This window comes from Cylas formicarius, unplaced genomic scaffold, assembly GCF_029955315.1.
Source record: "Cylas formicarius isolate icCylForm1 unplaced genomic scaffold, icCylForm1.1 PGA_scaffold_6__28_contigs__length_40554024, whole genome shotgun sequence".
Classification (NCBI taxonomy): Eukaryota; Metazoa; Arthropoda; class Insecta; order Coleoptera; family Brentidae; genus Cylas; species Cylas formicarius.
In genome coordinates, this window is record NW_026844347.1 from 11,508,121 (window position 1) to 11,534,394 (window position 26,274).

The following is a 26,274-nucleotide window of genomic DNA, read 5'->3' on the forward strand; positions in this document are numbered from 1 at the left end:
TTAGCTGAACTAAAATAAATCTGTCCAAATGTCAACTGCTTATCTAATGGACAACTTTCTGAAAATGGAAATGAAAGTAACTTGGTTGGATTATAAAATATAAAATCACAAAGTTTCGCAAGTAATACAATACATTAGAGACGGGGGTTTTCACCGATGAAGAACTACTATTATTAATGAGTTATTAATTACTAGCAACTCTGGTTGTTGAGCAGATAGAGGCAATTTTTAATAGCATCAAACGTTATCACATTAAATTACTTGCCTCTCCATTTTCTGGTGGATCGCCGTTGCCGAATGTGGAGGTGACAACTAGCAGAAGAGCTTCGTGTTCGATACTGGAAATGTCATAATCTGCCATACAGTACACTTGAGCATTAAATGCATGTCCGAATATTTCTCCCAGTTTCTTCGCGTACCCTTCGGATTTTCCGGTTTCAGTCGCGTAGAGTACCGTTGCTTTGATTCTCTTGGAAAGTGCTCTCCCAAAAAGTTTGGATGTAAATTTGACGGCCCTACAAAATGGTGCTACTTAAAAAAAAAATACCACAATTTACAAGCATGCTAAAAAAGCGACGCTCCTGCTTTGTGATAAGTAGGGATAATATGGGCATTAGGGAGTATAGTACATCAAGTTTCTGACTGCCAAAGAATAAAAAACGCCTATTTCCCTACTCTGAAAGTATACTTATGAAGTAAAGGTGTCTCAAGGTGTACCTAGGTATACCTTGCTTACTGCTGAGTAATTGGCAGAGGAACCACTTACCTGGCAATTTGCTTAAAGTTGAATTTTCTTCTGGGTTTCTTGCTCTTTCCTGATTCGCGTCCTTTCTTCCAGACGTGGACCTTCCATGCAGCTTCCTATGTTTGAAAATCAAAATAAAATAAGTCAAAAAAATGCATTGCTGGGATAAAACAACATTCAAAAATCAAATTTCGTAGTCTAAAGTTACTGTGATTGGGTCCCTAAGGGAGCTTTCAGTTCAGTTGCTACGAGGGTTGTTCAGATATTGTTTTTTCTAACATAGTGTTCGTTGATTTTTAAAGTCATTATTTTATATTATTATTATATAATTAAATTCATTTTCCCATTTGTCACTTAAGGCTATATATTGGCGGTCATCATATGGGAAGTCCATATATAAAATGCCTTGGCGTTGTATATAATTTAATTTATTTCATTCCACGTCTGATACTTTTAGGCAATCTAGTGCTGTAGTCAAATAATAATAATAAGTCATATAAATATGGGCTAGTAAATGTTACTGCATGATTTGGCTTGAGACCTGGTTGTTAGTAAATGTGGAAATAACTCAGCAGTAACGGTTGTTTGATATTGGTCAAGTTCTGGATAAAGTACGGGATTTTGTACTTGTGAACAAGACGCTACAGGAGGGTGTGCTGAAAGATAAAAAGATAAATATGAAATTGATAGCGCAGACTTTAGTAGCTTTTAAATAGGCATCGTTCAAACCATTTTAAAATTGGGTTCCTAAACTTTCTAATTAAATTCGCCATTGCGAAGACACTAAATGTGGACGATATTGGCCACCTTTAATCAAAGAAAACTCTCAGGGAAAACTCAGAACTGAGTGTGCAGGAATCGAAATATTTCATCGTATTCTTCAGATTTGGTATCTAGTGACTTTTCATTCAATGTCAGGAACAATAGTATCTGAACAGCCCTCGTATTTCTTTCTTATATTTTTGTTGTAATTAACAACGAGATTATAATGTTTTTCCTAGCCCCCATAGCGATAAATCTCCATTAAACGTTTTATTGAGTATTTTATATGTTGGTATTTAATTTAAAATTAATACGTATTTTAGGTCCTCTTCCGCAAACTGCAGACCGCGTTGCAAATTAATTACGATTTTCCACGTAAATGACTTTAATGTAATGCACTTTGCATCCCATAAGCCGAAATAAAAGTGGCCATGAATTTGAACTGTTAACTTTACAACGGATTATATGTTGTTTAATAATAATGTAATTATTCAAAGCTATCTCAAACATTGCAATAAAATATATTATTGGTAGCATTAGTAAAATTAATATAAATATTTGAAACAGACTAAACAAATACGAGGAAACCTTGTATACGGTATGGACTAGGCGTTTGGCAAACTATAGCAGTTTATGAAAAACGATTTTTGGAAATATTTCTATAATAATTTTTCTTTTTTTTTTACCTAACAACCACTTTTCAACAGAAATGACTTTCTATTACCTCTCTGATTCTATGATTCTATCATTTTTTCTAACTGAATGCCAATAATTTGGGGTCCATTTTAAAAAGAAAACTTCGTATATATATATATATATATATATATATATATATATATATATATATATATATATATATATATATATATATATATATATATATATATATATATATATATATATATATATATGATGACACTATATTCCGGGATATCATCCGTTCGCTCGTTGAACTCCGACTGAAATCCTGCAGACGTTTCGCCAAAATCTCACTTGGCATCTTCAATCTTCGCGCTTCGAGTGTTCGAAGTGTTTTGGAAATATTTCTATAATAATTTTTCTTTTTTTTTTACCTAACAACCACTTTTCAACAGAAATGACTTTCTATTACCTCTCTGATTCTATGATTCTATCATTTTTTCTAACTGAATGCCAATAATTTGGGGTCCATTTTAAAAAGAAAACTTCGTATATATATATATATATATATATATATATATATATATATATATATATATATATATATATATATATATATATATATATATATATATATATGATGACACTATATTCCGGGATATCATCCGTTCGCTCGTTGAACTCCGACTGAAATCCTGCAGACGTTTCGCCAAAATCTCACTTGGCATCTTCAATCTTCGCGCTTCGAGTGTTCGAAGTGTTTTCGGAGCGCGAGCATTGAAGATGCCAAGTGAGATTTTGGCAAAACGTCTGCATGATGATATCCCGGAATAAAGTGTCCTCACACTTCTCCATCCGTGAATCAATACGTGAGAATATATATATATATATATATATATATATATATATATATATATATATATATATATATATATATATATATATATATATATATATATATATATATATATATATATATATATATATATATATATATAAATGTGGTGGCAAGGGTTATTTATTAAAACATCTAGGGTGTTAAGAGTTAAACCTATATTTGAAAAACTCAATAATTTTAAATATGGTAAAGATTTGAAATTTAGTGACAGAAAAAATGAATATTAAAATCAGTGCATGTACAATGCATGCGTGACGAGAACGACGATAATGATCAAGAGTAAGTTTTAAGTAAAACGAAGTTCTTTTCTAGTAGTATAGAATAAAAAATTGTAAAAACTTCATCGGGTATATGATTAGTTTAAGTTCATACTAATAGCATGTTCTGATTTGTGACCAAAATGTACTTCGATTGAATTTTAATGTTAACATATGAAAATATATCTATCAAAATTTCGATACCAGGAAAAACTCAACAAATTACAATTTTTTTCAGAACACAACCACAGAAACAAAATATAGAACCGACGAAAATTAAGTTCAACCAAGGGCGCTATTATACTTTTTTGCTAAATCGAAAGCAGGGATTTATGCGGGGTTGTTTTCCAAATATGAAACATTTTACAGCAATTTAATCAAAGGTTAGGCTCCCTTCTTACGGTCTGGTAACATATAGACGGATACATTTGAGCCCCGGTCGTCATATTTTGAAAGTAACATTTTGTCGGATATGGGAAGGAAATCAGGCAATTTGGAGTCGATAGCAAATTGCAGGAAATCTAAAAAATAAAATCGGTGATGTGTTAATCGGAAATGTATCATCTGTCAACTATAATTCTGTCGCCATTTCGAGAAATGCAATAAAGACGGTTTCGTAGATTTTCAGATTTCTGTTGAATCAGTTTATTTAGGGAACCTTATACAAAGAGTACCGTAATGAACTCTTATCAAATTTCACTGTTAATTAAAACAAAGTTAAAGCCGAAAAAGACCACCACCTATAAATCGAGCTAGAAGTGTAAATAAATCGAAACAAGAAGCCATAATTCCAACACTATTTCCTTTGATTAGGGAATAAAGCCTTTGTTTGGTTTATATATATTTCTAAATAATAAAAGTACAGTCGCTGATTGTCATCAAAAGATTGGACTAAATTCTTGGAAAACTGTATTAATAAATTGTGTGTCCAAAAATTGAGTGTTTTGTTTTATTTATTATTTCTATAAAAAATGTGGCTACCAATTTTGATACACAAAACACAAACACAAATAGTTATAGCGAATCAGAATGCTATCAAGGTTAACTGAAACCATTCTACATACTAGTTGTCACCGTATGGGCAACAAGTGCAGTATTAGGGAAACGGATAAACGAGATAAAGTGGTGTAAATTATTATTTAGTTTGACCACCAGGGGGTACAAATTTTAAAGCCCGTTTCCGGCAGAATTTCCCTATATTAACAGTACTTCATAATACAAAACTATTTGGAAGTTAAAACAATTTTTTTTTTATTTCATGCTCTTTGCTCCATCTCTGCGAGGTGTTCGAACATTTTCGGAAATAAATGCCGAGAGTTCCAAAATGACCTAACACATTTCAATATGCTTGAAGTGAGTGAGTGAGAGTAAATGAGAGTGAATGAGACGATTGTGAATGTTTACCTTGCCACCAGATGTTGTTTTCAGACATGATGGCGAATAAATCAATTTTTTGAAAAAAATAAAGAAAGAAAAGAAGGTATTTTTACCTTAATAGTTGTTAAAATCTAAGTGCCATAATCTACCAAACTAAAAGCTAATTTATTATTTGGAATGACAAATTATATTACTGAAATGCATTTCGTTCTTTTATATATTTTTAGAATATCTTCCAGGACGGGCGCAAAATTACCCATTACCACTTATTTCTTTAAAAAAGTGATAAAGACGACTAACGAAATTGAATTTGTATTTTAATTATCATTTGGAACCCTAAATAACAAATTAGCATTTGATTTAATAATTAACATTAACAGCAACCCGTAAAGTCAAAATTCTCCCTAAGAAATTGAGATGCTGTTTTCACTGTTGTTGACTGAGTGTTGGACTCTTATGAGACTACCAAGTGAAAAAAGTCATATCGTTTATTTTTTTAGATAAAATTATTTCTTTGTGATTATGTCAGAAGACGACATCTGGTGGCGAAGTAAACCATCGAGTCCTTACTCATAACATGATTGACAGCCTAAAAAAATACATTTTCAACGACTTCAATTTTATTAAAATACGTTAAGGCCTTCTGGAGTTGGAGGATTTTTAGACGGTCCAAACAAACTTTGTTGAAACTGGGGTTTTAATATCAACAGGACAATCATGTCCTTTGGTGGCCACTTCAGAAAATTATTTCCAGCATTTTTTTTCAGATTTCTAGAATTTACTGGGACACGCGGTATGTGCTACGCTCGAACACTGTAAACTTAAACATTTGGTTAATTTTTCAGGAGTCATTAAATTTTTCATCACGGTAGTTGGTGGTTCTCAAACAATCTATATCAATAAAAGAACGGTAGGCAGGGTATCATATTAATATATTAAATATCACACATATATTCCACCGAACTACAATTATAAAAATTGAGACAGATCGATTATAAGACGAAGCTCCCCGTTCGGACAGGATTTCTGAAAATTTGATGTCTAAATATGCAAAAATAAGAGTTGACAGTAAGAGTAGTGGAAATGAAATTTAAAGAGATTTTTCCCATAGGGGGAGTGAAACTTTATTGGTTTAGTGTAATGTCAAATAATGTTAAACTTTTAGAATGAAATGAGATCCATCGAGAAATAGAAAATTTCTAGGATTATTTTCATCTTGCATAAAATTTTCCATAACTTATATTTATAAAATGCTAGTTTATTTATCTAATTATACAATTCTAGTAGTACAGCCTGGGGATGATCCTAATATAATTTGATAAATTCAATTTGTTTTGGAAGCACCGATGGTTGACCCATATAGTTATTATATAATATAGTGGCTAAACGGCAGCAGCAAAAATTGATGCTATATTTTCGTATAGATGGGATTGATCATCCGTTCATGCCTCTATATTTTATTTACTATCCCGCACTTTGCAGTATTGCCCTCCTAAACAGTTATTTCCACACATTTAACTCGTTTTACCAGAACTTTTAACGAGATCTAGACAAATTTTGAAAAAATACAGCTTTAAAAATGTCATTGACCATTTGTGTCCACATAGGACAGGCCTCTATATTATATTCAGTATATTTCACCAAACAGGAGCCAGCTGGTTATAATCAACCACAAGCAGACACGCTAATGTTTTTATCTGACACAACATTTAATAAAGATGTATATAAAAAAATAACAATGCGACATCCATTATTCTCAAAATATTGTTGTTACTGCAGGTTGGATTATATTAAACAAAGTTAAACAAAAGTGACGTCATTACAAATATATGTTGTAGCGCCACCATCCATAATATGATTGCCTAGAACCAATTCAGCTCAAACTCTATCGCCTAAGGCAATTCATAAACGTTTGTTTCAGTTGACACAGCAGTCGGACTGCCTGTGCACAATTCATCAAACGTTGTGCCAGTTTGTGTTTAACACAATGAAAATGTGTTGCAATTCCGGTCAATCTACATCTAAACAATCTACGTTTCAATTCCCTGCAGACGCAACTTAACCCACTTGAAAACAAAGTTTGTTAAAGCAACTAGAGATTTTATTAGCGGTCTGTGAATGAACTCTGAGCTTAGTATATATTTTTAAACTAATTTAATCTCTATGCGCATCGAGTCGCGGCTGTTCGTTAAGCCTCCGTGAAATATAGTTCCGGAAATTTTGAGTTACGCATTCGATCGTTCAATTCTCATAGGCATCTAAAATCTCGCCAAAATTTATTACCAAAGTGCCGTCATGCGTCAGAGTTAGTTACTATGGATGACGTGCGGGCGCAATAAGCAAACAGGCAGAACATGTGGGATACTTTGTGATTTGCCAGCAAATAGTTTATCGGCATCGCTGCGATAAAATGGTCTCGATTAAAATTGTATTTGGCGTGGGATACGAGTTTAAATGAAGGGTGTTTGGTAGCGTAGGGGAACACAATTTGTTGGAATTCTTTGCCATTATTCAATTCGGGCCCGTTATAGTTTTTCGACGCATAATGCACGTACTACTTTATTTAGGCATGTTGTCAAAGTTCTGCTGGTCTTGACCCGGCGGGATCCTAATTTAGTTAACCATTCTATATATATTTTAATAACACAATTTGTTGGAATTCTTTGCCATTATTCAATTCGGCCGCGTTATAGTTTTTCGACGCATAATGCACGCACTGCTTATTATTTAGGCATGTTGTCAAAGTTCTGCTGGTCTTGACCCGGCGGGATCCTCCTTTAGTTAACCATTCTATATATATTTTAATAAGACTCTGTCTCTTGAAATTTCTCCGAAAAAATGGAATGGAATAGTTCCCATCTGCAAAATGGTAATAGACACAGGAGCTATTGTTCTTTTAAATAACAGCAAACTACATGAATACTACAATTGTCGGTCTGTGTTATATCTTGCTTAGTGTAGCCTTAGTATAGACAACGTTACAATCAGTGTGCATTGATCCCGAAAATACCGCCACAAGTCTCAGCGTGCGGAAGTATTGCCAAAATGACGTTAATTTTGTAAATGTTTAGAATCGTAATAAAACTTTAAAAAGGATCCTAACTCTATATTTCGTGAATATAAGTTATGGTGCCAGAAAGACTTGACTAGGCTAGTTAAAATGACATATGGAATAATATCAGAAAACATGAACAATTATTCATTATTCAGACCACCGGGACGCCTCTCTGGGATGGATTTGTACAAAGGTTTGAATTTTTTAGCGTCAGAAAGGAGGAAACCAAAAAATAGCAGTAAGTCGAACTTCGATAAGTCGAACTTCGATAACTCGAATTTTTGATAAGTCGAACCAAATTGGTTGGCAATAGCGTCAAAAGTAGGAAATGCGTGTTAGTTTGTCTTGATTACTCTAACTTCGATTACTCGAATATCTTGATAACTCGAACGAAACATTTGGTGCCAACTTCGATAAGTCGAATTTTCTCGGGGAACTCCCTAATTACGACCAATCTTAACCTGTCTTTTTAACGTATCTATGCAAGCAGTTCAGTTTCTCTGCTTGCTAAGTTCACTTGTATGACTTACTAGTTAATATTAAGTGAAAAATACTGTCCCTATTCAATTTACACATTATATTAGACATTTTTGGAATTTTGCATTTGTTGATATGTCACTAAAACGTACTTTAAAAGCTTTGTCTGTTGATAAAAAATTCAAGGTTATAGAAGAAGTGGAAAGTGGCTCAAAAAATAAAGATGTAGTTGTGAAGTATGGGATTTCGGCAAGTACAGTGTCGGCAATTTTGAAAAATAAACATTCAGTCCTCACCGCAATGGAACGTTTCGAAAAAAACAAAAAAATAACATTACACAATTGGATTGTGTTGACGACGTAACTACCGCATGGAATATCGACGTTAAGCCCGAGACAATTTCCAATTGTTGTAAAAAAGCCAGTTTTGGTCAGTATTCTGAATGTAAAGGATTCCCTTGATTTTCCTAAGTGAACGCCTGAAAGAAAAGAGTGAAGGCGAAATCCAAATAGATATCGAGTTTAAAGCTTGGACAAACATTAGAGGTATAGCAGAAGGTAGCACCATCAACGATTTTATACATGTGGATGAGGATATTGTTACTTCAGTGTTTCCTACTGATGAACATATTATCGAGTCCTGCAGATCCGAACCGGTACAGTTAAACATCGAAGATGACTGTGAAAATGACACGATGGAGGAGGAACTGGAAGATGATTCTCAGCAACCACCTTCAAATGAATTTGTTGAAAATTCGTTGATTGTCTTGCGTTCCTATTTGAAAACCAGTGAATACACAACCGATTCCCTCTATGATTGTTTAAATAAAATTGAAGCTTTTGTTGAAAATCAAAATAAGAAATCCGGTCGTCAGTCACAAATAACTGACTTTTTTCCAGTGAAAGAGTAAACTTTAATATTTACATACATATGTATGTATATGTGCATACATACTATGTTTATATATACTGTATGTACATATATTATGTAAATACGTACATACATATGTACTACTATTTCATAATTTTCGTTTTTTGTTCAAAAATCCCCTTTTTAAAAATGAATGAATAAATGTTCTAACTCACTAACTAACCAAAAACTACATGCAGTTGTAGTTTTTATTGATAACTCGAAGTCTTGATAACTCGAAATTTTCATGTGTCAAATGCAGTTCGACTTATCGAAGTTCGACTGTATTTTAACACTGCCTGGGAGAAGAACGCCTATTGACTCGTTGTCGTTAACTGCTGAGGAGGGAATTACGCTCAAAACAATAAGAGAGAAATTGGCAGAATAATTTGCTCCACAGAAAACTTTATTTATATAACTCCATAAAACAGGAACACAGCCAAAATTTTTAAGAGAATTGAAGAGTCGAAAGAAAACAACTAATAAAGTATAAAGATGAGAATAGTAATGGGAACTAGATATAAGGAAAATGGATTTAAAATTACAGTCAGTTATCGACTTGTGTGCAGGTGCTGAAGATACTTAACAACAGGTGAAAGAAATGCAAGAAGCTTGAATCATTGCTTTAAGGGAAATGTGTAAACAGGAGAGAAAGCAGTGCACATATTGTGGTTTTTCGCACAGGAAGAGGAAATGTCCAGTTTATGGCAAAGTCTGTGATGAATGTGGCCGAAGTGATAGAAAAACTGGTCAACAACGGCAGAAGCGTGAGAAAGGAAATAGCAAAAGCAAGAATACGGCAGTACATGGATTCGAAAGAGAAGGCAGTTCAGGCAGTTGAAGCTTTATTTATACAGTGTGATTCATGTTGAGTGTCATATTAAAAATTCTCGAGAACTAAGAATCGGAAGTTTTCGAAAATTAGTACATCGTATTAATGGCTAGAAACGTATACATTTATTTACTTTCAATTTAAAATACAGTTAGAGATATGTTATAGAAATATGATAGGTGAGTTATTGGTATATTCGAAGATATCGAAAAGAGCAAGATCTAATATTTAGGAAAAATATTTTCATTTTTGGCAATCTTTTTGTGCTACGTCAGTATTGGAACATACAACGCTTCTACATTTATGCACTGTGTAGTCAGCAGTAACAAGAAAAAGTTGCTTCTAAAATGTTCATTAATTTTGGATATATCTGATCACACGCAGGCTCAGCACAATATTTTCAAATATAGTTACCAAATCTGTAAACAAGTCAACTTTGCTACCGTCACAGAACTCTTACTAGGAACGTCAACGACGTTCCAATTGCGCAGAAAAAAAACCTGCCTCAACGAAAATCCAAGTCTAGTGCTCCCTAACACATATAACTCGACATTATCATAAACACATATGACTTTCAATTAATGAATTTTAATTAACAAGCTCTTTCGCACTTCCATTCTCAGGCCGAGGACTAGATCGATAATAGACCCGACAAAAAACGTCCGGGTATTCGACATCCCCTCCAAAATTCATTAATGCTTAAAAAGGTTCTATTTTTCACTTCAGCGGGTGTAGGCCTATTGAAACCGGGCGACAATTAATTGCGGTAACACAGAACATTTAATCAAATCCGATTCAAATTAATAGTGAACTACTAAAATATCCACAATAATGGTGAAGCAAGTGGAAGAGATTTTCGTAGATCCGGATTAATACCTACCGACAAAAAAGGTACAGCGCAACACCTCGATGCCCATTTACAAGCACGAGCAATTGATTATCAGTAATTCAACTAAACTAACCAAAACTAACCAAATGCGATAATGGTACTTTTATAATTTAGTGTAACTGACGAGAACATGCCTGTTGCATTTTGATAATAATGCGTAACAAATAATTTTTGTAAATCTTGTACCAAACCTAAACAAAACTAAGAAACTTATGCACCATATAAAGTTAGTATCAGTAATATTCGTTGATTTCCGGATTGCACTAATATTGATTAGATATCCGTAGTCAGAAATATTTATTTGTAGTAGTGACTAGATTACAGTCTGCTGTAATAACTTCAGTAAAATAAGAAGACATGATTGTATGGCAGGGACCATAAATAAAGCTACTGAGGTTGCATAGTGTGGCGGTTTTTGTAGAACGTTTGAGAACATGTTTTTGTACAAAAAAAACCTTACAATAATGTTCAGTTTAAATGAAAAAAAAAACAATAAAATTAACAATTACCAACCAAGAACATGATTTTTCAAAGGATAGGTTTATAGAAATTAATTAAAAGTTAACTAAGATAGAACAATTATACAACTTTATATTTTCCTCATTTCCCTTTTAATGTAATCTACAATACTAAGGAGGTCATTTAAATGTCGTTGCATAATGAAAATAACCATTTTTTTTAAAACGGACGTTATTGAAAGTAAACAACTTACCTGATACTCATAAGAAGGCTTCAAATAATACAGCGCCATTTCTTGGTGAAATACGGGACAAGCCGATCCCGATAGTGGCGGAACAATCCAAACCCAATCAGCCGGGCATCCGTTTCGCAACCTAGTTTCATTTTCCATGTGCTTGATGAACGATTCTGAAGCCGTGTGATGATCTACGATGGTAACTCCCTTCTCCTGGAAGCTATGCAGGACAGCAACGTTGCATTCTACTAGAGCTTTGTCCTTCCAAAGAGTTACCGGAGTTCTCGTATCTAATCCCATATTCAGAGCCACAGTCTGCATAACAACATAACAAGATAATATTAAATAAAATTAAAAAATATTTACACATGGGGTTCCTACTTACCTCAAGCATATTTAATCTATGAACATCGCATAAATTCCTGCATCCGATTTCGGTACTCATGTACCACCCATTGAAGGGTGCGGCAGTGAACTGTAGTCCACCACAGTCGAACATCATATTGGCCACAGCAGGCAAAGTGTACCATTTTAATCCAAGGTCTGCAAACCATTCGTATCTGCAGAAGAATAATGAATATGTATGAATAGATGTAGATTGCATTAAATCGACGGCAATTAAAGGGACACCAGTCAAAAAGAAAAACAAATTCTCGTTTTGTAAAAGTTTGTGTAAAGAATTCACTAATACTAAATTGACCTTGCCGATTTTTCTTCATGACAGTACATGTACCTACAAAATTATTTGTGTTTCGACATTAAGGATCATGGTACAACAAATTATACAGCTGCACACTCGACGTAACATTCGAACTATATTCCTAACTCTGCTTTTTGGAGATTAATGTTTCATAATACAGGTAGAGAGGTTCTGGGTGTAATAAGATGATCACACTCTCCATTCTGCTTATCAGAAAAAATCTCAGACATAATTGAACATAAAAGTGAGCATAGACCGGTCAGAAAGAATGCGAGGTTCTGAATATCGCAAATTATTCATTATAGCCTATTGCAGTAAAACAATGTGAAACTAAAATGGCAAAACAAAAATTGTGAAAGCTATTTGCAGATTTTCAAGACGATCGCCAGCTAGTGTAACCCTTATCTTATGTTCTTTTTGCAATTTTCCTATCATTTACTATAAAATGTACTCAAATGAAAGGCCAATGAAAATGGTATTAAAAAATCATATTCCTAGCATTAAATATGGAAAACAGGAAATTTTAAAATCATAAAATTTTAAAAGAACGCTATTTAACCCTATTTGAATCTTCGATAATAAAATTATCCTCTCTCTCCTCTCTCTTCTCTCTCTCTCCTCTCTCTCCTCTCTCTCCTCTCTCTCTCCTCTCTCTCCTCTCTCTCCTCTCTCTCCACTCTCTCCTCTCTCTCCACTCTCTCCTCTCTCTCCACTCTCTCCACTCTCTCCTCTCTCTCCACTCTCTCCTCTCTCTCCCCTCTCTCCGCTCTCTCCACTCTCTCCTCTCTCTCCACTCTCTCCTCTCTCTCCACTCTCTCCTCTCTCTCCACTCTCTCCACTCTCTCCTCTCTCTCCACTCTCTCCTCTCTCTCCACTCTCTCCTCTCTCTCCACTCTCTCCTCTCTCTCCACTCTCTCCTCTCTCTCCACTCTCTCCTCTCTCTCTCTCTCTTTCTCTCTCTCGGTGTGAAAAGGATAACACTAGTTGCTTCTCCAATTCTTTAATTCCTCACAATTGTGGAGTATTAAAAATTCTAATTAACTAGTTAACTAAATCTTTCCTTTTATTCCTTGATTTTAAGTATCTGATGTAGAAATATGAAATTACCAATAATTTTATGACAATGACTCACACTAACTTAAATCGTAATTTCTAAAAGTGAAAATAACGCATGGATCACCATGGTCACGAATGCACTCGATGCATTTGTTTTGACGGCTACATGGAAACGCGGCATAAGTCGTTTATAGTGTATTACGCAACAAGTGCGGTAAATGGCATTTGACTCACGAATTTATTTGATACGAGCAGAGCTAGTGGTTAATAAACGAGTGACTTAAAAAATTTACATTTTCTGCGACCGTTAGCTTCTGGGTACATTTTCACAAAACAACACGAATCATTCACTGACATGACCGTCAGAATTGACAAACGTCAAAATGCAAAGCGTGGGAAATATCTCCGAAAACATCCGATTGCTCCGAAACCTGTGCGGTAAAATCCGGGAAATATCCGAGGTGACTCGGATCCGTGTGGAACGAAACTGACGTGGTAAAGTGACGTTTCCCGCTCGCTAAATCGGTGTATGTGTGTGAAAAAATTTTAATCCACTCTTATTAACACGTGTACGCTGATGAGACAAAACTTATGCAACGAGTAGTACCACAATTTGCGTAGAAATTTTGATTTTTATGATTTAGTTGCGCCTCTTAGGGTTGAAGCGCAGGGAATAAAAATATTTGCGACAATTTTCCATCAGAATTTTAGACATAACTTTTTTCCTCAAGCTGCAGGTCTGGCAATTCTTAAAGGGGCGAACACCCTTAGTGCAACATTTATTGCCCTTGGATTTTACTTACGTCGGATGACTAAGGGGCACTTCCAAAATATACTCTTTGGGAATATCGAAGTAGTCGGGATCGTGACCGTTAGCGGATAAAACCAGAGGCAAAATGTCCCATCTTGTGCCTTTGCTTTTCCAACCAAGTTTTTGGCAAAGTTCGGTAAACTCGGCGTTCAACGGGTCGCCAATAACCGATCCGTCCGGCTGCCTGTATCCGGCATAACTCACCAACTGTGGATTCCAGACGCGGAAGTCGTGTTTTCCATCTGTGCGTTGCGGAAATATTGTTATGGCAGACCTGAAACATTTGCATTTAATTGGCGTTACGCGTTAAAGATCCCGCTGAATATGTATTTGCAAATTTACATTTGATCCGCTATAAAGACGCCCGTTAAGAATTTGACACCATTCAAAATGAGTAAAAACGCCTTCACTCGTAAATATAATGAATGGACAATGGAAGAACAGATGTATCTTAACTTCATATTAACATGTCTTGTTGATATAGAGAATGGTAAAATTTTTTGGAAAACATCTCATCTTTATATTATCTATAAAAAGGTTCTAATTTTAGTCATTTTCACATCGAGCATATTTTTGGGACCCTCTGTATTAATTTAGATCAACATTTTTTCAGGTGAATATTTTCTGGAGGTAGTTTAGTCAATGCTGTATAAAACTATGGAGTCTCTTAAGCTTTCACGGACTGTGGCCACGCTACTACGAGCCCTACTAGTAAGAAATCATTTTTTAAATTTTAAGCAATTTAAAGAATAATCAATTTAATTTTGGATTTTTTTCTTCTCACCTCCCTGTTGTAATTTTTTTAATTATTACTAGGGACTTTTATTTTGGGCAGATATATGATGCAATTTGTGTGCTGCCATTAAACCAATAAACCAGTATTATTATTATTATTATTATTATTATTATTATTATTATTATTATTATTATTATTAGATGCACCATTCTTGATTAAAGTAATAAATCAAAGGCATTTACTACCAATAAAATTCATAGAATGAAATAACTTTAGCAAATTTTGACTTTAGAATTAGCATGAACAATCCCCGTAATTCCTGAATGAGAAAATTTTTGGAAAACAAAATGAGATCCTTACAATAACAGAAAATTGGGTTTTAAAATTGGTTTTGGTTATAGTATGAAGGTTTTCGTTCCCCTAGACATGATTATTATGAAAATTTTGAAAGGCAATATTAAAAAAAATATGTTACTTGAGATTATAATTTTAACTGACAGAAGTTAAAACGATATAGAAATTTTATAGGATAGAATGCCTGTACTTCTACAACTTGATACATATACAACAAAAGGTACATCAGAACCCATCAAACAACTTTATAAGAAATTTTTGAAGAACTGTATGTAATGTAGCAATATTATTTTAATACAGTTATTCAGAAGAGCTGGAAGGAAGACCTTTTGCATACTGCAAAAAGATAATGACCTGTAAAAATATATGGGCAAATTCGCCGTTAGAAAATCTACCTATACCCAATGATAATATCAAATCTTAATCGAATTTTATTGCAGAATGAGTTCCGACACAAAATTACAAGCAAATTTTTGTTAACTAAAAGAGAGGCATCTTCTTCTATTAATGAATATGTTCCACTATACCATATCATTAGTACTATCTCTGGAAATGTTCGTTTATACCAATAGAAAGAAAAATGAATACGGCTCTGAATGTATAAATCATAAAATTCAAACTTTCAAATTCGATTCAGCTTTGAAACGCTAATATTACTACCGCCTCCTGTTCTTTTTGGTGGGAACATATGTACAACCTCTAAGTAGCGTCACCTATCTATTGTTATGCGAAACAATAGAATTTAGTCCTATTATTCATGCCGAAAAACCATGGATTTTAATACTGTCGATGTCAAACACAACTTGAGGAATAATAAGGTAACTTTTTGACTAAACAAGTCTTAACGTTGTATGGAGATTTCCACAAGAAGTCGCGGAAGTATTTAATTTACAACTTTCGAAGACGAACTGAAAAACTGAGAAATGTCAAAAATATTTAAAAGCGCAACTTTATTAATTTTTTATTTTCGATTTCTGGCCCCTCCGTATGCCCCTGCGAAGGGAATAATTAATCGACTTGTTTCGCTAGCAAAATTTATACGTTATACGCAACGCAAGGTCTTGGGGTATGAAATTTCCAATGCGATAAGAGGAGAAGGTAACAGGATAGGCAAAAGCTTGGGTATAAATAAGAGAGAAACAAATTGTCTCCCTTATGTCACCCTATTTTATTGTCATATGACATTGCAGAAAAATCCAAAATTGACTAGTGACCAATTCACAAGATGTTGAAATCTTCTGTAACCTTTCTTGATATTTAATTTTCCTCCATATTGGTCTCCTTTATTTCTACCGCGTTGGATTGTAAAAATGTTGTCTCAAAATAAAGCAAATTTGGTTTGTTTTTTGACCTTTTATATTTAAGTGCTAATGGTAATTCCAAAAGAGAGTTATTAATTGCTAGTTCATGCTGGCAAATAAAGATTACACTGTGTTGACTCACATCGGTCTCCTAGAATGGCAGTAAAATTCTTTTGCTTATATCATTACCAAAGTTAAAGTTAAAGTTTGAAATTAGGTCATAGAGTCATAGCATGGATTGCCAACTTTCTTTCTGCTGAGCTGAGCTCAGTGTCCCAGTGTGGACAAAGCGCTATCTGATGGGTGTTCCTCAGGGCAGTATTCTTGAACCTTTGCTTTTTGTGGTCTTCATTCTTAATATAGCTAATTTTCCATGTACCATCGATTGTCCGTGTATTTACCGATGACTGTATTATTTACAGGACTATAACTGTGAGGGGGGCAGTTTAATTTTGCAGAAAAACTTAAAGGCCATTGAGAACTGGAATTCAAGGGAAATAAAAGTCAATTAATAGTTTTTGCCAAACGGGAAGCCAAATTTGATTAGTAAATCAATGATAATCCTCTAAATATCACTAATACTGCCAAATATGTAATAGTTTATTTAACAACAGTCATATCTTGGAAGGTATCACATTATAGTATATTATGCAACAAGTGCGGTAAACGGCATTTGACTCACGAGTTTATAAACGAGTTTTAATAAGCAAGTCACTTAAATAGTTTATCGAACCACACTATTCTTTTTCTACGAAAGTTAGTTTTTGGGTACATTTTCGCAAAACAACACGAATAGGGTCACTCACATGGCCGTCAGAATTGACAAATGTAACAATTCAGGGCGTGGGAAATACCTCCGAAAACATCCGATTGCCCCCAAACCCGTGCGGTAAAACCCCGGAAATGTCCGAAGTGGCTCATCGGTTGTAAATGAAATTAAAGTGGTAAAGTGCCGCTTCCCGCAAGTTAGATCGGTAGGTAATTAGGCATTTTACAGACGGGAGAAGAAAAATAAACTTTTAGCTCAGTCCTACCAAATTCTTATTTTAATAACGGAAAATTTAAAGTGCGCTGGACAATGAGCTTGACTGAAGATTTATCTAGCCTTAGTTAGGTCTCTGCTGAAACATTGATGCTCTGTTTGGCATCCCCTCCATAACTAACGAAATAGAAATAGTGCAACATAAAGCGGGGGGAGGGGAGTGAATTTCTCTTAACTTTGAAGCGATTTACAGATTAGGGTGCATTTCATAGGGTGTTTTTTGTTAAAGTCGATATGCACAAAATTCTGAGTCGAGTTCAACCTTTTTCACTCTAATTTTTGTTCTCCTGTCATTCTTTTTTTTTAATGCAGGCACAGCACTTTCGTTAAAATAGAGGTTTCTAGTAGAGCGATGTGTCTCACCAAATTGAAATGAACTTGTAATTAATAACCCCCCTTTTGTATTACTGTAGCAGGTGTTTCGGATTAAATGAATCAAAGTCGGATTATCGGTAGATCTCAACAAAATTTGTGTTTGCTATACAGGATGGACCAAATTCGTACAGGTGATAAGATATCGTTCTTTATGATTAACAATTCCATATAAGCATATTTCCTAAATTATTTCGTTCTCGGCTCAAAATATTTTTTGGAATTGGCACTTATAATAGGTATCCATCAGTGTTGCAAAAAAACCTAGGCAACTGGTTGCTCAAGAAATAAAAAATATTTTAGGAACTCCATTGAAATTATAGTAAACCTGATTTGTCTGTTTTGTACTTTTTTTTTTCTAGAAAATTCAATAATTTATCCACTTGTAATGAATTAATATAACGCACTAAAATAGAAAAAAACTAATTTTATGAAAAAAACTTCAACGAATCCATCTAATCTAATAATATATATCCAATAATATCTATTGGCGTGGAACTTTTTTAGCAAAAACGTATTTTTTAATGTGAACTTAGAGAAATATATAGAAATAATAGAACAGTCAGATTGGAAACAAGCAACCAAGATACCACCGTTTATTAAAGCAACTGTTGTTTATTTGTTGAGATCTGTCGATAGCTCGATGTTGACAATCGTTGAAACACTCTGTATGTTCAATGCAGACAAGGGAAATCTGAAGTTTCAAAATGTTCTCAGAACAGTATACTCCATTTTGATTATTATACTAAATATTTCCCTAAATGAAATTAACGATATTGAACGTTTCCGCGTTTCATGTTTCGAAACCGGCAATGTATTTTTCAACGACAAATTTTACTTGCTCCAGCGCAGGATGTAATGTTTATCCGCTGACAAGAAGACAAGACTGACAGCTAATCTTTCTCCTTGATGTATACTCGGGGTTTCTTGTTTCCAACTTTGTTCAAAGTTGCCGCAAAATTCTGAATTATTTTCCTCATGAAAGTAATAATTATCTATTACGATATGTCGGGTAGAAATTCCCATTAAATGTTGCGATTCGCGGTTGTTTAAATGCATATAGGTTGCAAGAGAAAACAGTTCCCCTCAAATGAGACATAAATTAGCAAAAAAATGTCAAATATTTCAACAATTGTTAAAGTTTTCACAAAAACGGGCAAAATTAACAGTTCTTTCTTCTATAACTATTGGTTGGTTTCGTTGGAAAATTGGTTTTCAATAACTTCGAACTTAAACTTTACTGCTTAATTTAAATGAGGCAATCCTGTGGGTTAGCATTTGCTAATAATTAAATAAAATCTGTGACAAATTGATAATATGTAAAAACAGTAGTTAGTAACTAGGTAACTATATAACCATTTATTATAATTAAATCGAATTTAATCTGTAAAATGGGAAGAAACTATTAAAAAAGACTTGAAGCTTATAGTACATTATATTATATCTACAATTTTGCTTGTCAAGGAGCTATGTATTGAATTTTTAATATTAGCAAATTGTTATTAATAATAAAATTAACCACTTGTAGCAATTGGATTGTAGCAGAAATGTCAGAAAACTTCAATAAGAAAATTTTTTGAGAACGAAAAGATATATATTTTTCAAATTCTTAAAATTTCATTTATTTCACAAATTTGCTGCAGAAGAAAAATTAAATGAAACCAATGTATCACGCAATAAATTAATAGAGAGAAAAATACTTCAAAAAATTTCTCATTTTCCTTTGCAACCATTTTACAGAAGCCTGGATTGGACGGATTAAAATTAACTCTTAATAACTAATCCCAATATTTATCTTCATAATAAATTTCACGATAAGTTTCAGTCTTTTTTCTGGTACTCCGCCAACTCAAATTTATTAAGAAAATTAATTCGCCAGTGTAAAGCTAATTAGTACACATTAGCGTTAAACAGGGTTAAAGTTTCACTTAAACCTTTCATAAAGATTTCTATGAGATAAATGCCGGGAAATAAATGACAATTTGGAATATTTAGTAGTTCGTCAAGGATTAGAATTATTAGAAAGAAGGAATGGTGAAATTGATATTTTTGATGTTGCATTTATGTTAAGACATTTATAACAAAAATTAAATTAAAAATTAAGCAATCAGGTATATAAAATTCAATTAACAACTTCCTGCTGTGAATTCAGTAGTTCGCAGACGAATTATTAGTAGACGTATGTTATGAGGACGGTTTTTGCATTGTATTGTAATAATATACCTACAGTGAACGGCTGACACGTGGATCAAAATCATTAGCATGGGTAGAAAATTTTTTTTTTGAAAATTATTTTCAGGCGTGATTCATGTAGCATACCCAATATATATCTCTTAATTTTTTGGAGCAAAATCATAAAAAACAGAAATTTAATTTTGGTATGAGTAAAGTTATTAAATTGTCTCAATTACATTTCTGTCAGAAAAGGAAGTGAACATGGCGCACCTAAATTAAACCCAAACAATTAGAATTTTCATTTTTATTGTATATGGAGACAAGACGGGTACCCAAGAAGAAGTTTGTAATTTGTTTAACGCAAAATATACACACATTAAAAGATCCACAGTGAGTAAAAATGACAGCAAAATTTATAGAAACGGGGCATGGTAAAGATCGTTCAGATCCAGGTCCACCAAACACTAATAAGAACACGAAATTAAATATTTCACTAGAAGTTGAGGATAGCTTTTATTAATAATGTTAGCCAACGAATACTTTTGCGAGTATTGAAAGAAGAAAAGTATCATCCGTACAAGATTACATTACAACAGAAGCTGAACGACGATGATGCCGACCACAGAATACAGTTTTGTAAAATTACGATGGAAATGAAAAACTTTAAACCATGTTTTGTTTAATTGGTACAGTAAATATAAAATTGTAGGTACTAGAGAACGAATAATCCTTATGGATATATAAAAATGTATTGTCAGTATACAGTAAAAATAATAGCGTCTCCAAGATTGATTCTTGAGGCACCCCTGATACCAGTTCGTCAACTTTCGACACACCAGCTGTCGTCCTAACAACTTGTCTTCTATTTTGCAAGTAGTTGCAAAAGAAGGCCAATGGACCGTCAGATAGTCCACAGTATTGCAATTTATCGCATAAAAGTGAATGATCCACACAATCAAGAGCTGGAGAAAAGTCGAGTAGAATTTGGTTGCAAGTTTGTCATCTAAACTCTGAGAAATTCGATCTGTCACATTGAACAAAACTGTTGCAGTACTGCGTCCCGGACGAAAAGCCGATTGAAAAGCAGATAGGATGTCATTTTTAACAAATTCATAGAGCTGTAAGTAGACAACCCTCTCCAGAACCATGCTCAACACTTAAGCAATTCAGGAGAACTTAGTTTAGGAATAGGACATACAACAGTTGTCTTCCAGCAGTCTGAAAAGTAACCATTCTAGAGGCATGAATTTACTATGTGGGTTATATGGTTAAGTAGTATGGGTAAACTCAGTTTTAACATTAAAAGTGAAATTTCATCAATTTGATTTAAGACTATCGATAGATGACTTTATTTCGTCAGGTGTGTGAAACTGAGGAGCGTTATGTCGCGTAGTCTGAAAGGGATTGATCGATTCGACATCTGCCTGTGTACTCGAAAAGCCGCAACAAAATGTTTATTTAGCGCATCACAATCCTGAATATGTGCAGATTTCTAAAGTTCCACAGAGTCGACGCATCCTGAGGATGAAGCTAAATTGCAAAGGCTTATAGGTATCCCAATTTGAAACTGATTTATTTAGTTTACACTTTTTAAGTGCTATGTCCCGCTCTAGAAATCTTCTCCTAAGAATATATGTAAGTCAAGGGGCATGACGCTTACTCGGTCTCACAGACCGCGCATGGGAATGGCTGTAGAATATTTTATCCTAATTCGTAGTAAGAAACTCAATTTTGCTATCAATATCATTCATATAATAGAGTTCGTCCCATTTAATTTTGTTCATATCATAGAAGAAAGCTGGGTTGTCAACATTCAGCAGTCAAACATTCTTTGTTTTCGGCTTTTAACTGTAAGTTAGAGCTCACAAAACGCCAACATAATATTATTTATGAAAATAGGATCCGGAAGATTAGCTGTGGTTTCTTGCGGGCTCATTATTATCTGCGACATTTTATAACAGTCAAAACAACTGCTGATAGGATTTGAAGGATCCAGTAAGTTCAAATTTATGTCACCGACATTAACCGTGCAGTAAAATGTTGGTTTGATTTCAGATACTATTGTATGATACGAGTTTACGGAATCTTTTAATACTAAAATTGGTCAGAAAATTCTCTAATAAATAATTAAATATTTGATAACCTAAAAGTGAGCAGTTAAAGAACTAACATTAAAGTTAGCAATTCTGAGGTTACCACATACCGCTATAGCAATAGAAGAAAGTGAAGATTAAGAATTATTTATACTTATTTGCGAGTAGCGTAAATAAGAATTTTCTCATCCTGCACTCCACGCTGTTAGTCCATTGGCAAACCACACGTATTTGTAGCCTTTTTTCCTCAAATTCATAGCATTTTTTAACAGCTCATAAGTTTTTTTACACAACTCTGCGTTGATAAAAATTGTATGTTTTAGGTTGTTAATGCCACACGGAATTGTGTCCAAAGGACCCTTTTCTTTTCTGAGGTGCAAAAGAAGTTGATTATAGATTTTTAGATTTTCAATACCATCTTCGGTTATGCGACTATTTATTTGCTTTATTACTTTTAAGGTTTTTTCCTTAATCGTTGTGTCATCATCTTGATCGTCATATGCTCCATTTACAAGTAGCTTCTTTCCCATTTCCTCGACTGCCACATCATGTAATTTGGACTGCAGCATTTGGACATCAACCCTCAGCCTGTGATTCTCGTTTTTTACCTCGTCTATCATCTCGCCCATAACTTTATTTGCTTGTTCTTGAGACTCATACATGCAGTTGAAAAAATGTAGAGATTGCTTTATAGATAAGAATTCCTGTTTAAGACTTGTAATTGCATTATTAAGAGCAAGTGTTAATAGATGAAGTGACTGATCATTATCATCACTGACAACACTCTGCACCCTGGTATAACATGGACACAAATTTTATTTCCTTCAGCTAACGCAACTCCAATTCGCTTAATTTTGCACAAATTGAGAGATGCCATTTGCCACAAGTAGAAGTATTTTGTCAGATGTTTATAAAAATATTATGGTAAAAAATAAGCGACAGTAAGAACAAATTGCTTTTAATTTTTTAATATGTATGAAATTGTCATTACCATGGAAGATTATTTAAACTTATGTAAGTAATACAATATATGGCATATGGTAGAAATAATCAAAATAATTTTATAACTTTAATTTTTTTTTTTAATTCACCCCATATTGAAAGTGAAATTATCTGGTGACGTAAACAAAAGAAAATGTTTCAAGTGGGTGAAAATTTTCCAATTTTTAAAAATGCCTTCCTTAAAGAGTATAAACGAAAAACGAATTATACATATTTTTTTGAGTGGACCTCGATTCAAAGAAAAGGCAGTAGGTCATTGAATATTTGCTAGACTTTTACTGTAATTTATGCGATTTATAAAACTCTCTCCCAATAACACAGAAAGTTAATCAAAATAAATAAGAACTAAAAGTTCAGATTTTCATGAAATTATATATTTTGACATGAAAATTGTTTCGACAACACTGTGTCTTTATCAAATGTAATATTTACAAACTACCTGCTACTATATATACCGAAAAATGACCATAAAACCTTAATTAATTTAATTGATCATTAAGCAATACATTTGAATTTCTCATTTTGTTAATCTAAAAAAAAAATTTATAACATTTCATAAAGGCACGGTGTTGTTCATGATGATATTTTTTAACCCTCTAGCGCGCCAAACTCACCTAATGTTGCCTTTATTTGTACTGTATTTGATGTGATTACACAAGGCCTCGAACATCCCGCTGGTCGTTGTGACGTATCGACAATCGAATACCTGGAAACAAACGAAATTTATTTAATCGGGAAATGGAAATAGTTGGCTTCAGTTCATTTGCACGCCTGATTCGACCCGCTGCAAATGCTATTGTTAAGTAAAAGACGCAATAAAAATAATCCCACGAAAAAAACTTCTTATGAGAATAAAGAGAAATTGCTAGACATATTTTTTAATTTCGAGAGGGGGCTATTTGTTATAGTTTCTCGGTATAGGACATTTAAGTTTAAATAGATAAATAGCGATTTTTTTTTAAACAAAAAAGGAGCGTTTGTTGCATTTTCTCGGTTTCCTATTTTAATTTTGAAAAGTGTTTTTTTGAAACTTGATCAGTTTATTTCCTAATTATAATCAATCAATATTTCGACACTTAGCGTTAATAAATAACCCATACACATAGTGGAAATATTCTCAAATCGAGTGTATGGTAAATTTTAAACTATTAACTTTTCTGGGTCGCTCAAATAGGAAAAAAGTTTAGAATATGAATGCATAATACTCAAATACTGCTAAAATTAACGTCAGAGGTGGACTTACAATCATTTCAGCATAACATTTTTTTTTTATTTTACTATTCCCGTTCTAGCAAATTTATTTACAATTTTACGCACCAATGTTATACGAAAGTTGTAGGGTTCAATAGTTATTTCTGTCTACAGGGTATCCTAATTTTTAATTACTGCCACTGCGTTGAAGTTTTAAAGGGAAGTTAAGAAAATAAGTCATTTTTATAGTTAGTACTTAACGTTTATTGATATAATAAGCGAATGGCTTCGAGGAAACCTAATTATGCAATACAAAACACAACACAAAATCACACTGCTGCTGCATATCAAACTTGAAGTAGTTTTTAATGCATTTTTAAATCATACAGTAGAGATATTAACCCGAAATGAGTTACACTAGACGTGAAATATTAATAACCAAATTAGTTGGTTTTTTCATAAAGAATCTATGCTCTATTTAAAATGTCAAGGTAGGCAGCAATAATAGTAGCAAAGGTTCAAAATTGGTGCACTCTGTACACTCTGTAATTCGAAAGAAACTAATTCCGAGCCCTACCACGCTTTTTTTCTAATTTATTATTGGTAGCTTCGCAGCATTGTACAACATAAACTCGTAAATATTAAAGTTTTCAGTACGCTTTTGCTTTACAATGTTTGCGTATTGAAAAATTTCAACATTTCGCTTGTTTGTACTTTAGTGAAGACGACTACTGAAGTTTAAGAGATTTCACAAATTAATTTAAATTTTTTAAATATAGATTTGTTTATTAATAAAGCCTGATGGCCGATATCTTTATTCGTACATCAATGTGATTTTACTGCTTCCCTTCTGGAGTGTAGTCAGTAAAACCGTTTTCCCAAGTGGAATGTCCGTTTTAAAAATTTAATATATATGACATAATGGATGTACCATAATATGTATCCAATTATTTTTGATTTCCAGCGGGGATTATCAAATTTTATTAACAAGTTCGAAACGTGTATTGACACGCCATTGCGTGAGCTAATAAAATGCGGCTTAGAGGGAATTTGTTTTGGCACGCAATCTGGCGATCACACCAGACTCTGCAATATTTTTTCGTTATGACGTATTGTCAAAGGGTTAGTTCGAATCTGTCCACTTTGAAAAAATTTTTTATTTTGTTATTTATATGTCAACCAAATAATGATCATTGACCTAAATATGTTATATCTAGCTCTGTTTAGAAAATGCACGGTGTTCAAAGCAAAATTATAATCCCAAATGCTAACCGACAAGCAGACGAGGCTGAATGATTACAGGATAGCACATATTAAACATAAGATTACACATCGTCGGGACTACAAAAGAAATTTAAATAGATATTTCCTATGCTAATAGACAGTAATTAAAAGAATGATATAAAATTTTGCATACGTTTATTTTAAACAAACGTAGGCTTAAATTGAACCAGTCCGTATCTTCGTTGTTAAAAAAACATAGTTAATGTGCATACAAGTACATCAAAAAAGTTAGCCTAGTGCGCACTCGATAAGGACTAGCATTAAAAGGTACCTGACTTGCACAAGAAGCTGACTCAACAAGATTATTGACAAGTTTATAAAGAAAAATTAGTTCTGAGCAATTTTTGGGTGTTTCAAGCGTCCTTAATTTATAAAATTGTAGGTTTTTTTCATGAGAAAATTAGTGTGTGTCTCTATGATACCTAAAATCTAGAAAGCTTTTTTTGGACACTATCTATCCGATGGACATACTTGCGGTTCCATGCGGTGGATATTAGAATGACTGAAATTAATATTCGCATTTTTTTAACATTGATAAAATTTGCACAATGTCTACATATACTACATATATATACTCCTGCGGATTTTTGATATTTGAATCCGTTTTCAGTAAAAAACGAAAA

At 33.4% G+C, this 26,274-nt stretch overlaps 1 protein-coding gene across 4 annotated transcripts in view; it reads right to left on the reverse strand.

The window, feature by feature from the left end:
* The window catches only part of LOC132703395 (nitric oxide synthase), a 162,766-nt gene that overhangs the window by 14,258 nt on the left and 122,234 nt on the right, over window positions 1-26,274 (reverse strand). For all 4 annotated transcript variants that reach the window (XM_060672632.1, XM_060672630.1, XM_060672631.1 and 1 more), the window contains 6 exons: window positions 23,791-23,882; window positions 14,094-14,375; window positions 11,920-12,094; window positions 11,553-11,849; window positions 767-861; window positions 266-515 (listed from right to left, as the gene is read on the reverse strand). In XM_060672632.1, coding sequence (XP_060528615.1) covers window positions 266-515; window positions 767-861; window positions 11,553-11,849; window positions 11,920-12,094; window positions 14,094-14,375; window positions 23,791-23,882 — 1,191 coding nt within the window. The remainder of the gene's footprint in view (window positions 1-265; window positions 516-766; window positions 862-11,552; window positions 11,850-11,919; window positions 12,095-14,093; window positions 14,376-23,790; window positions 23,883-26,274) is intronic.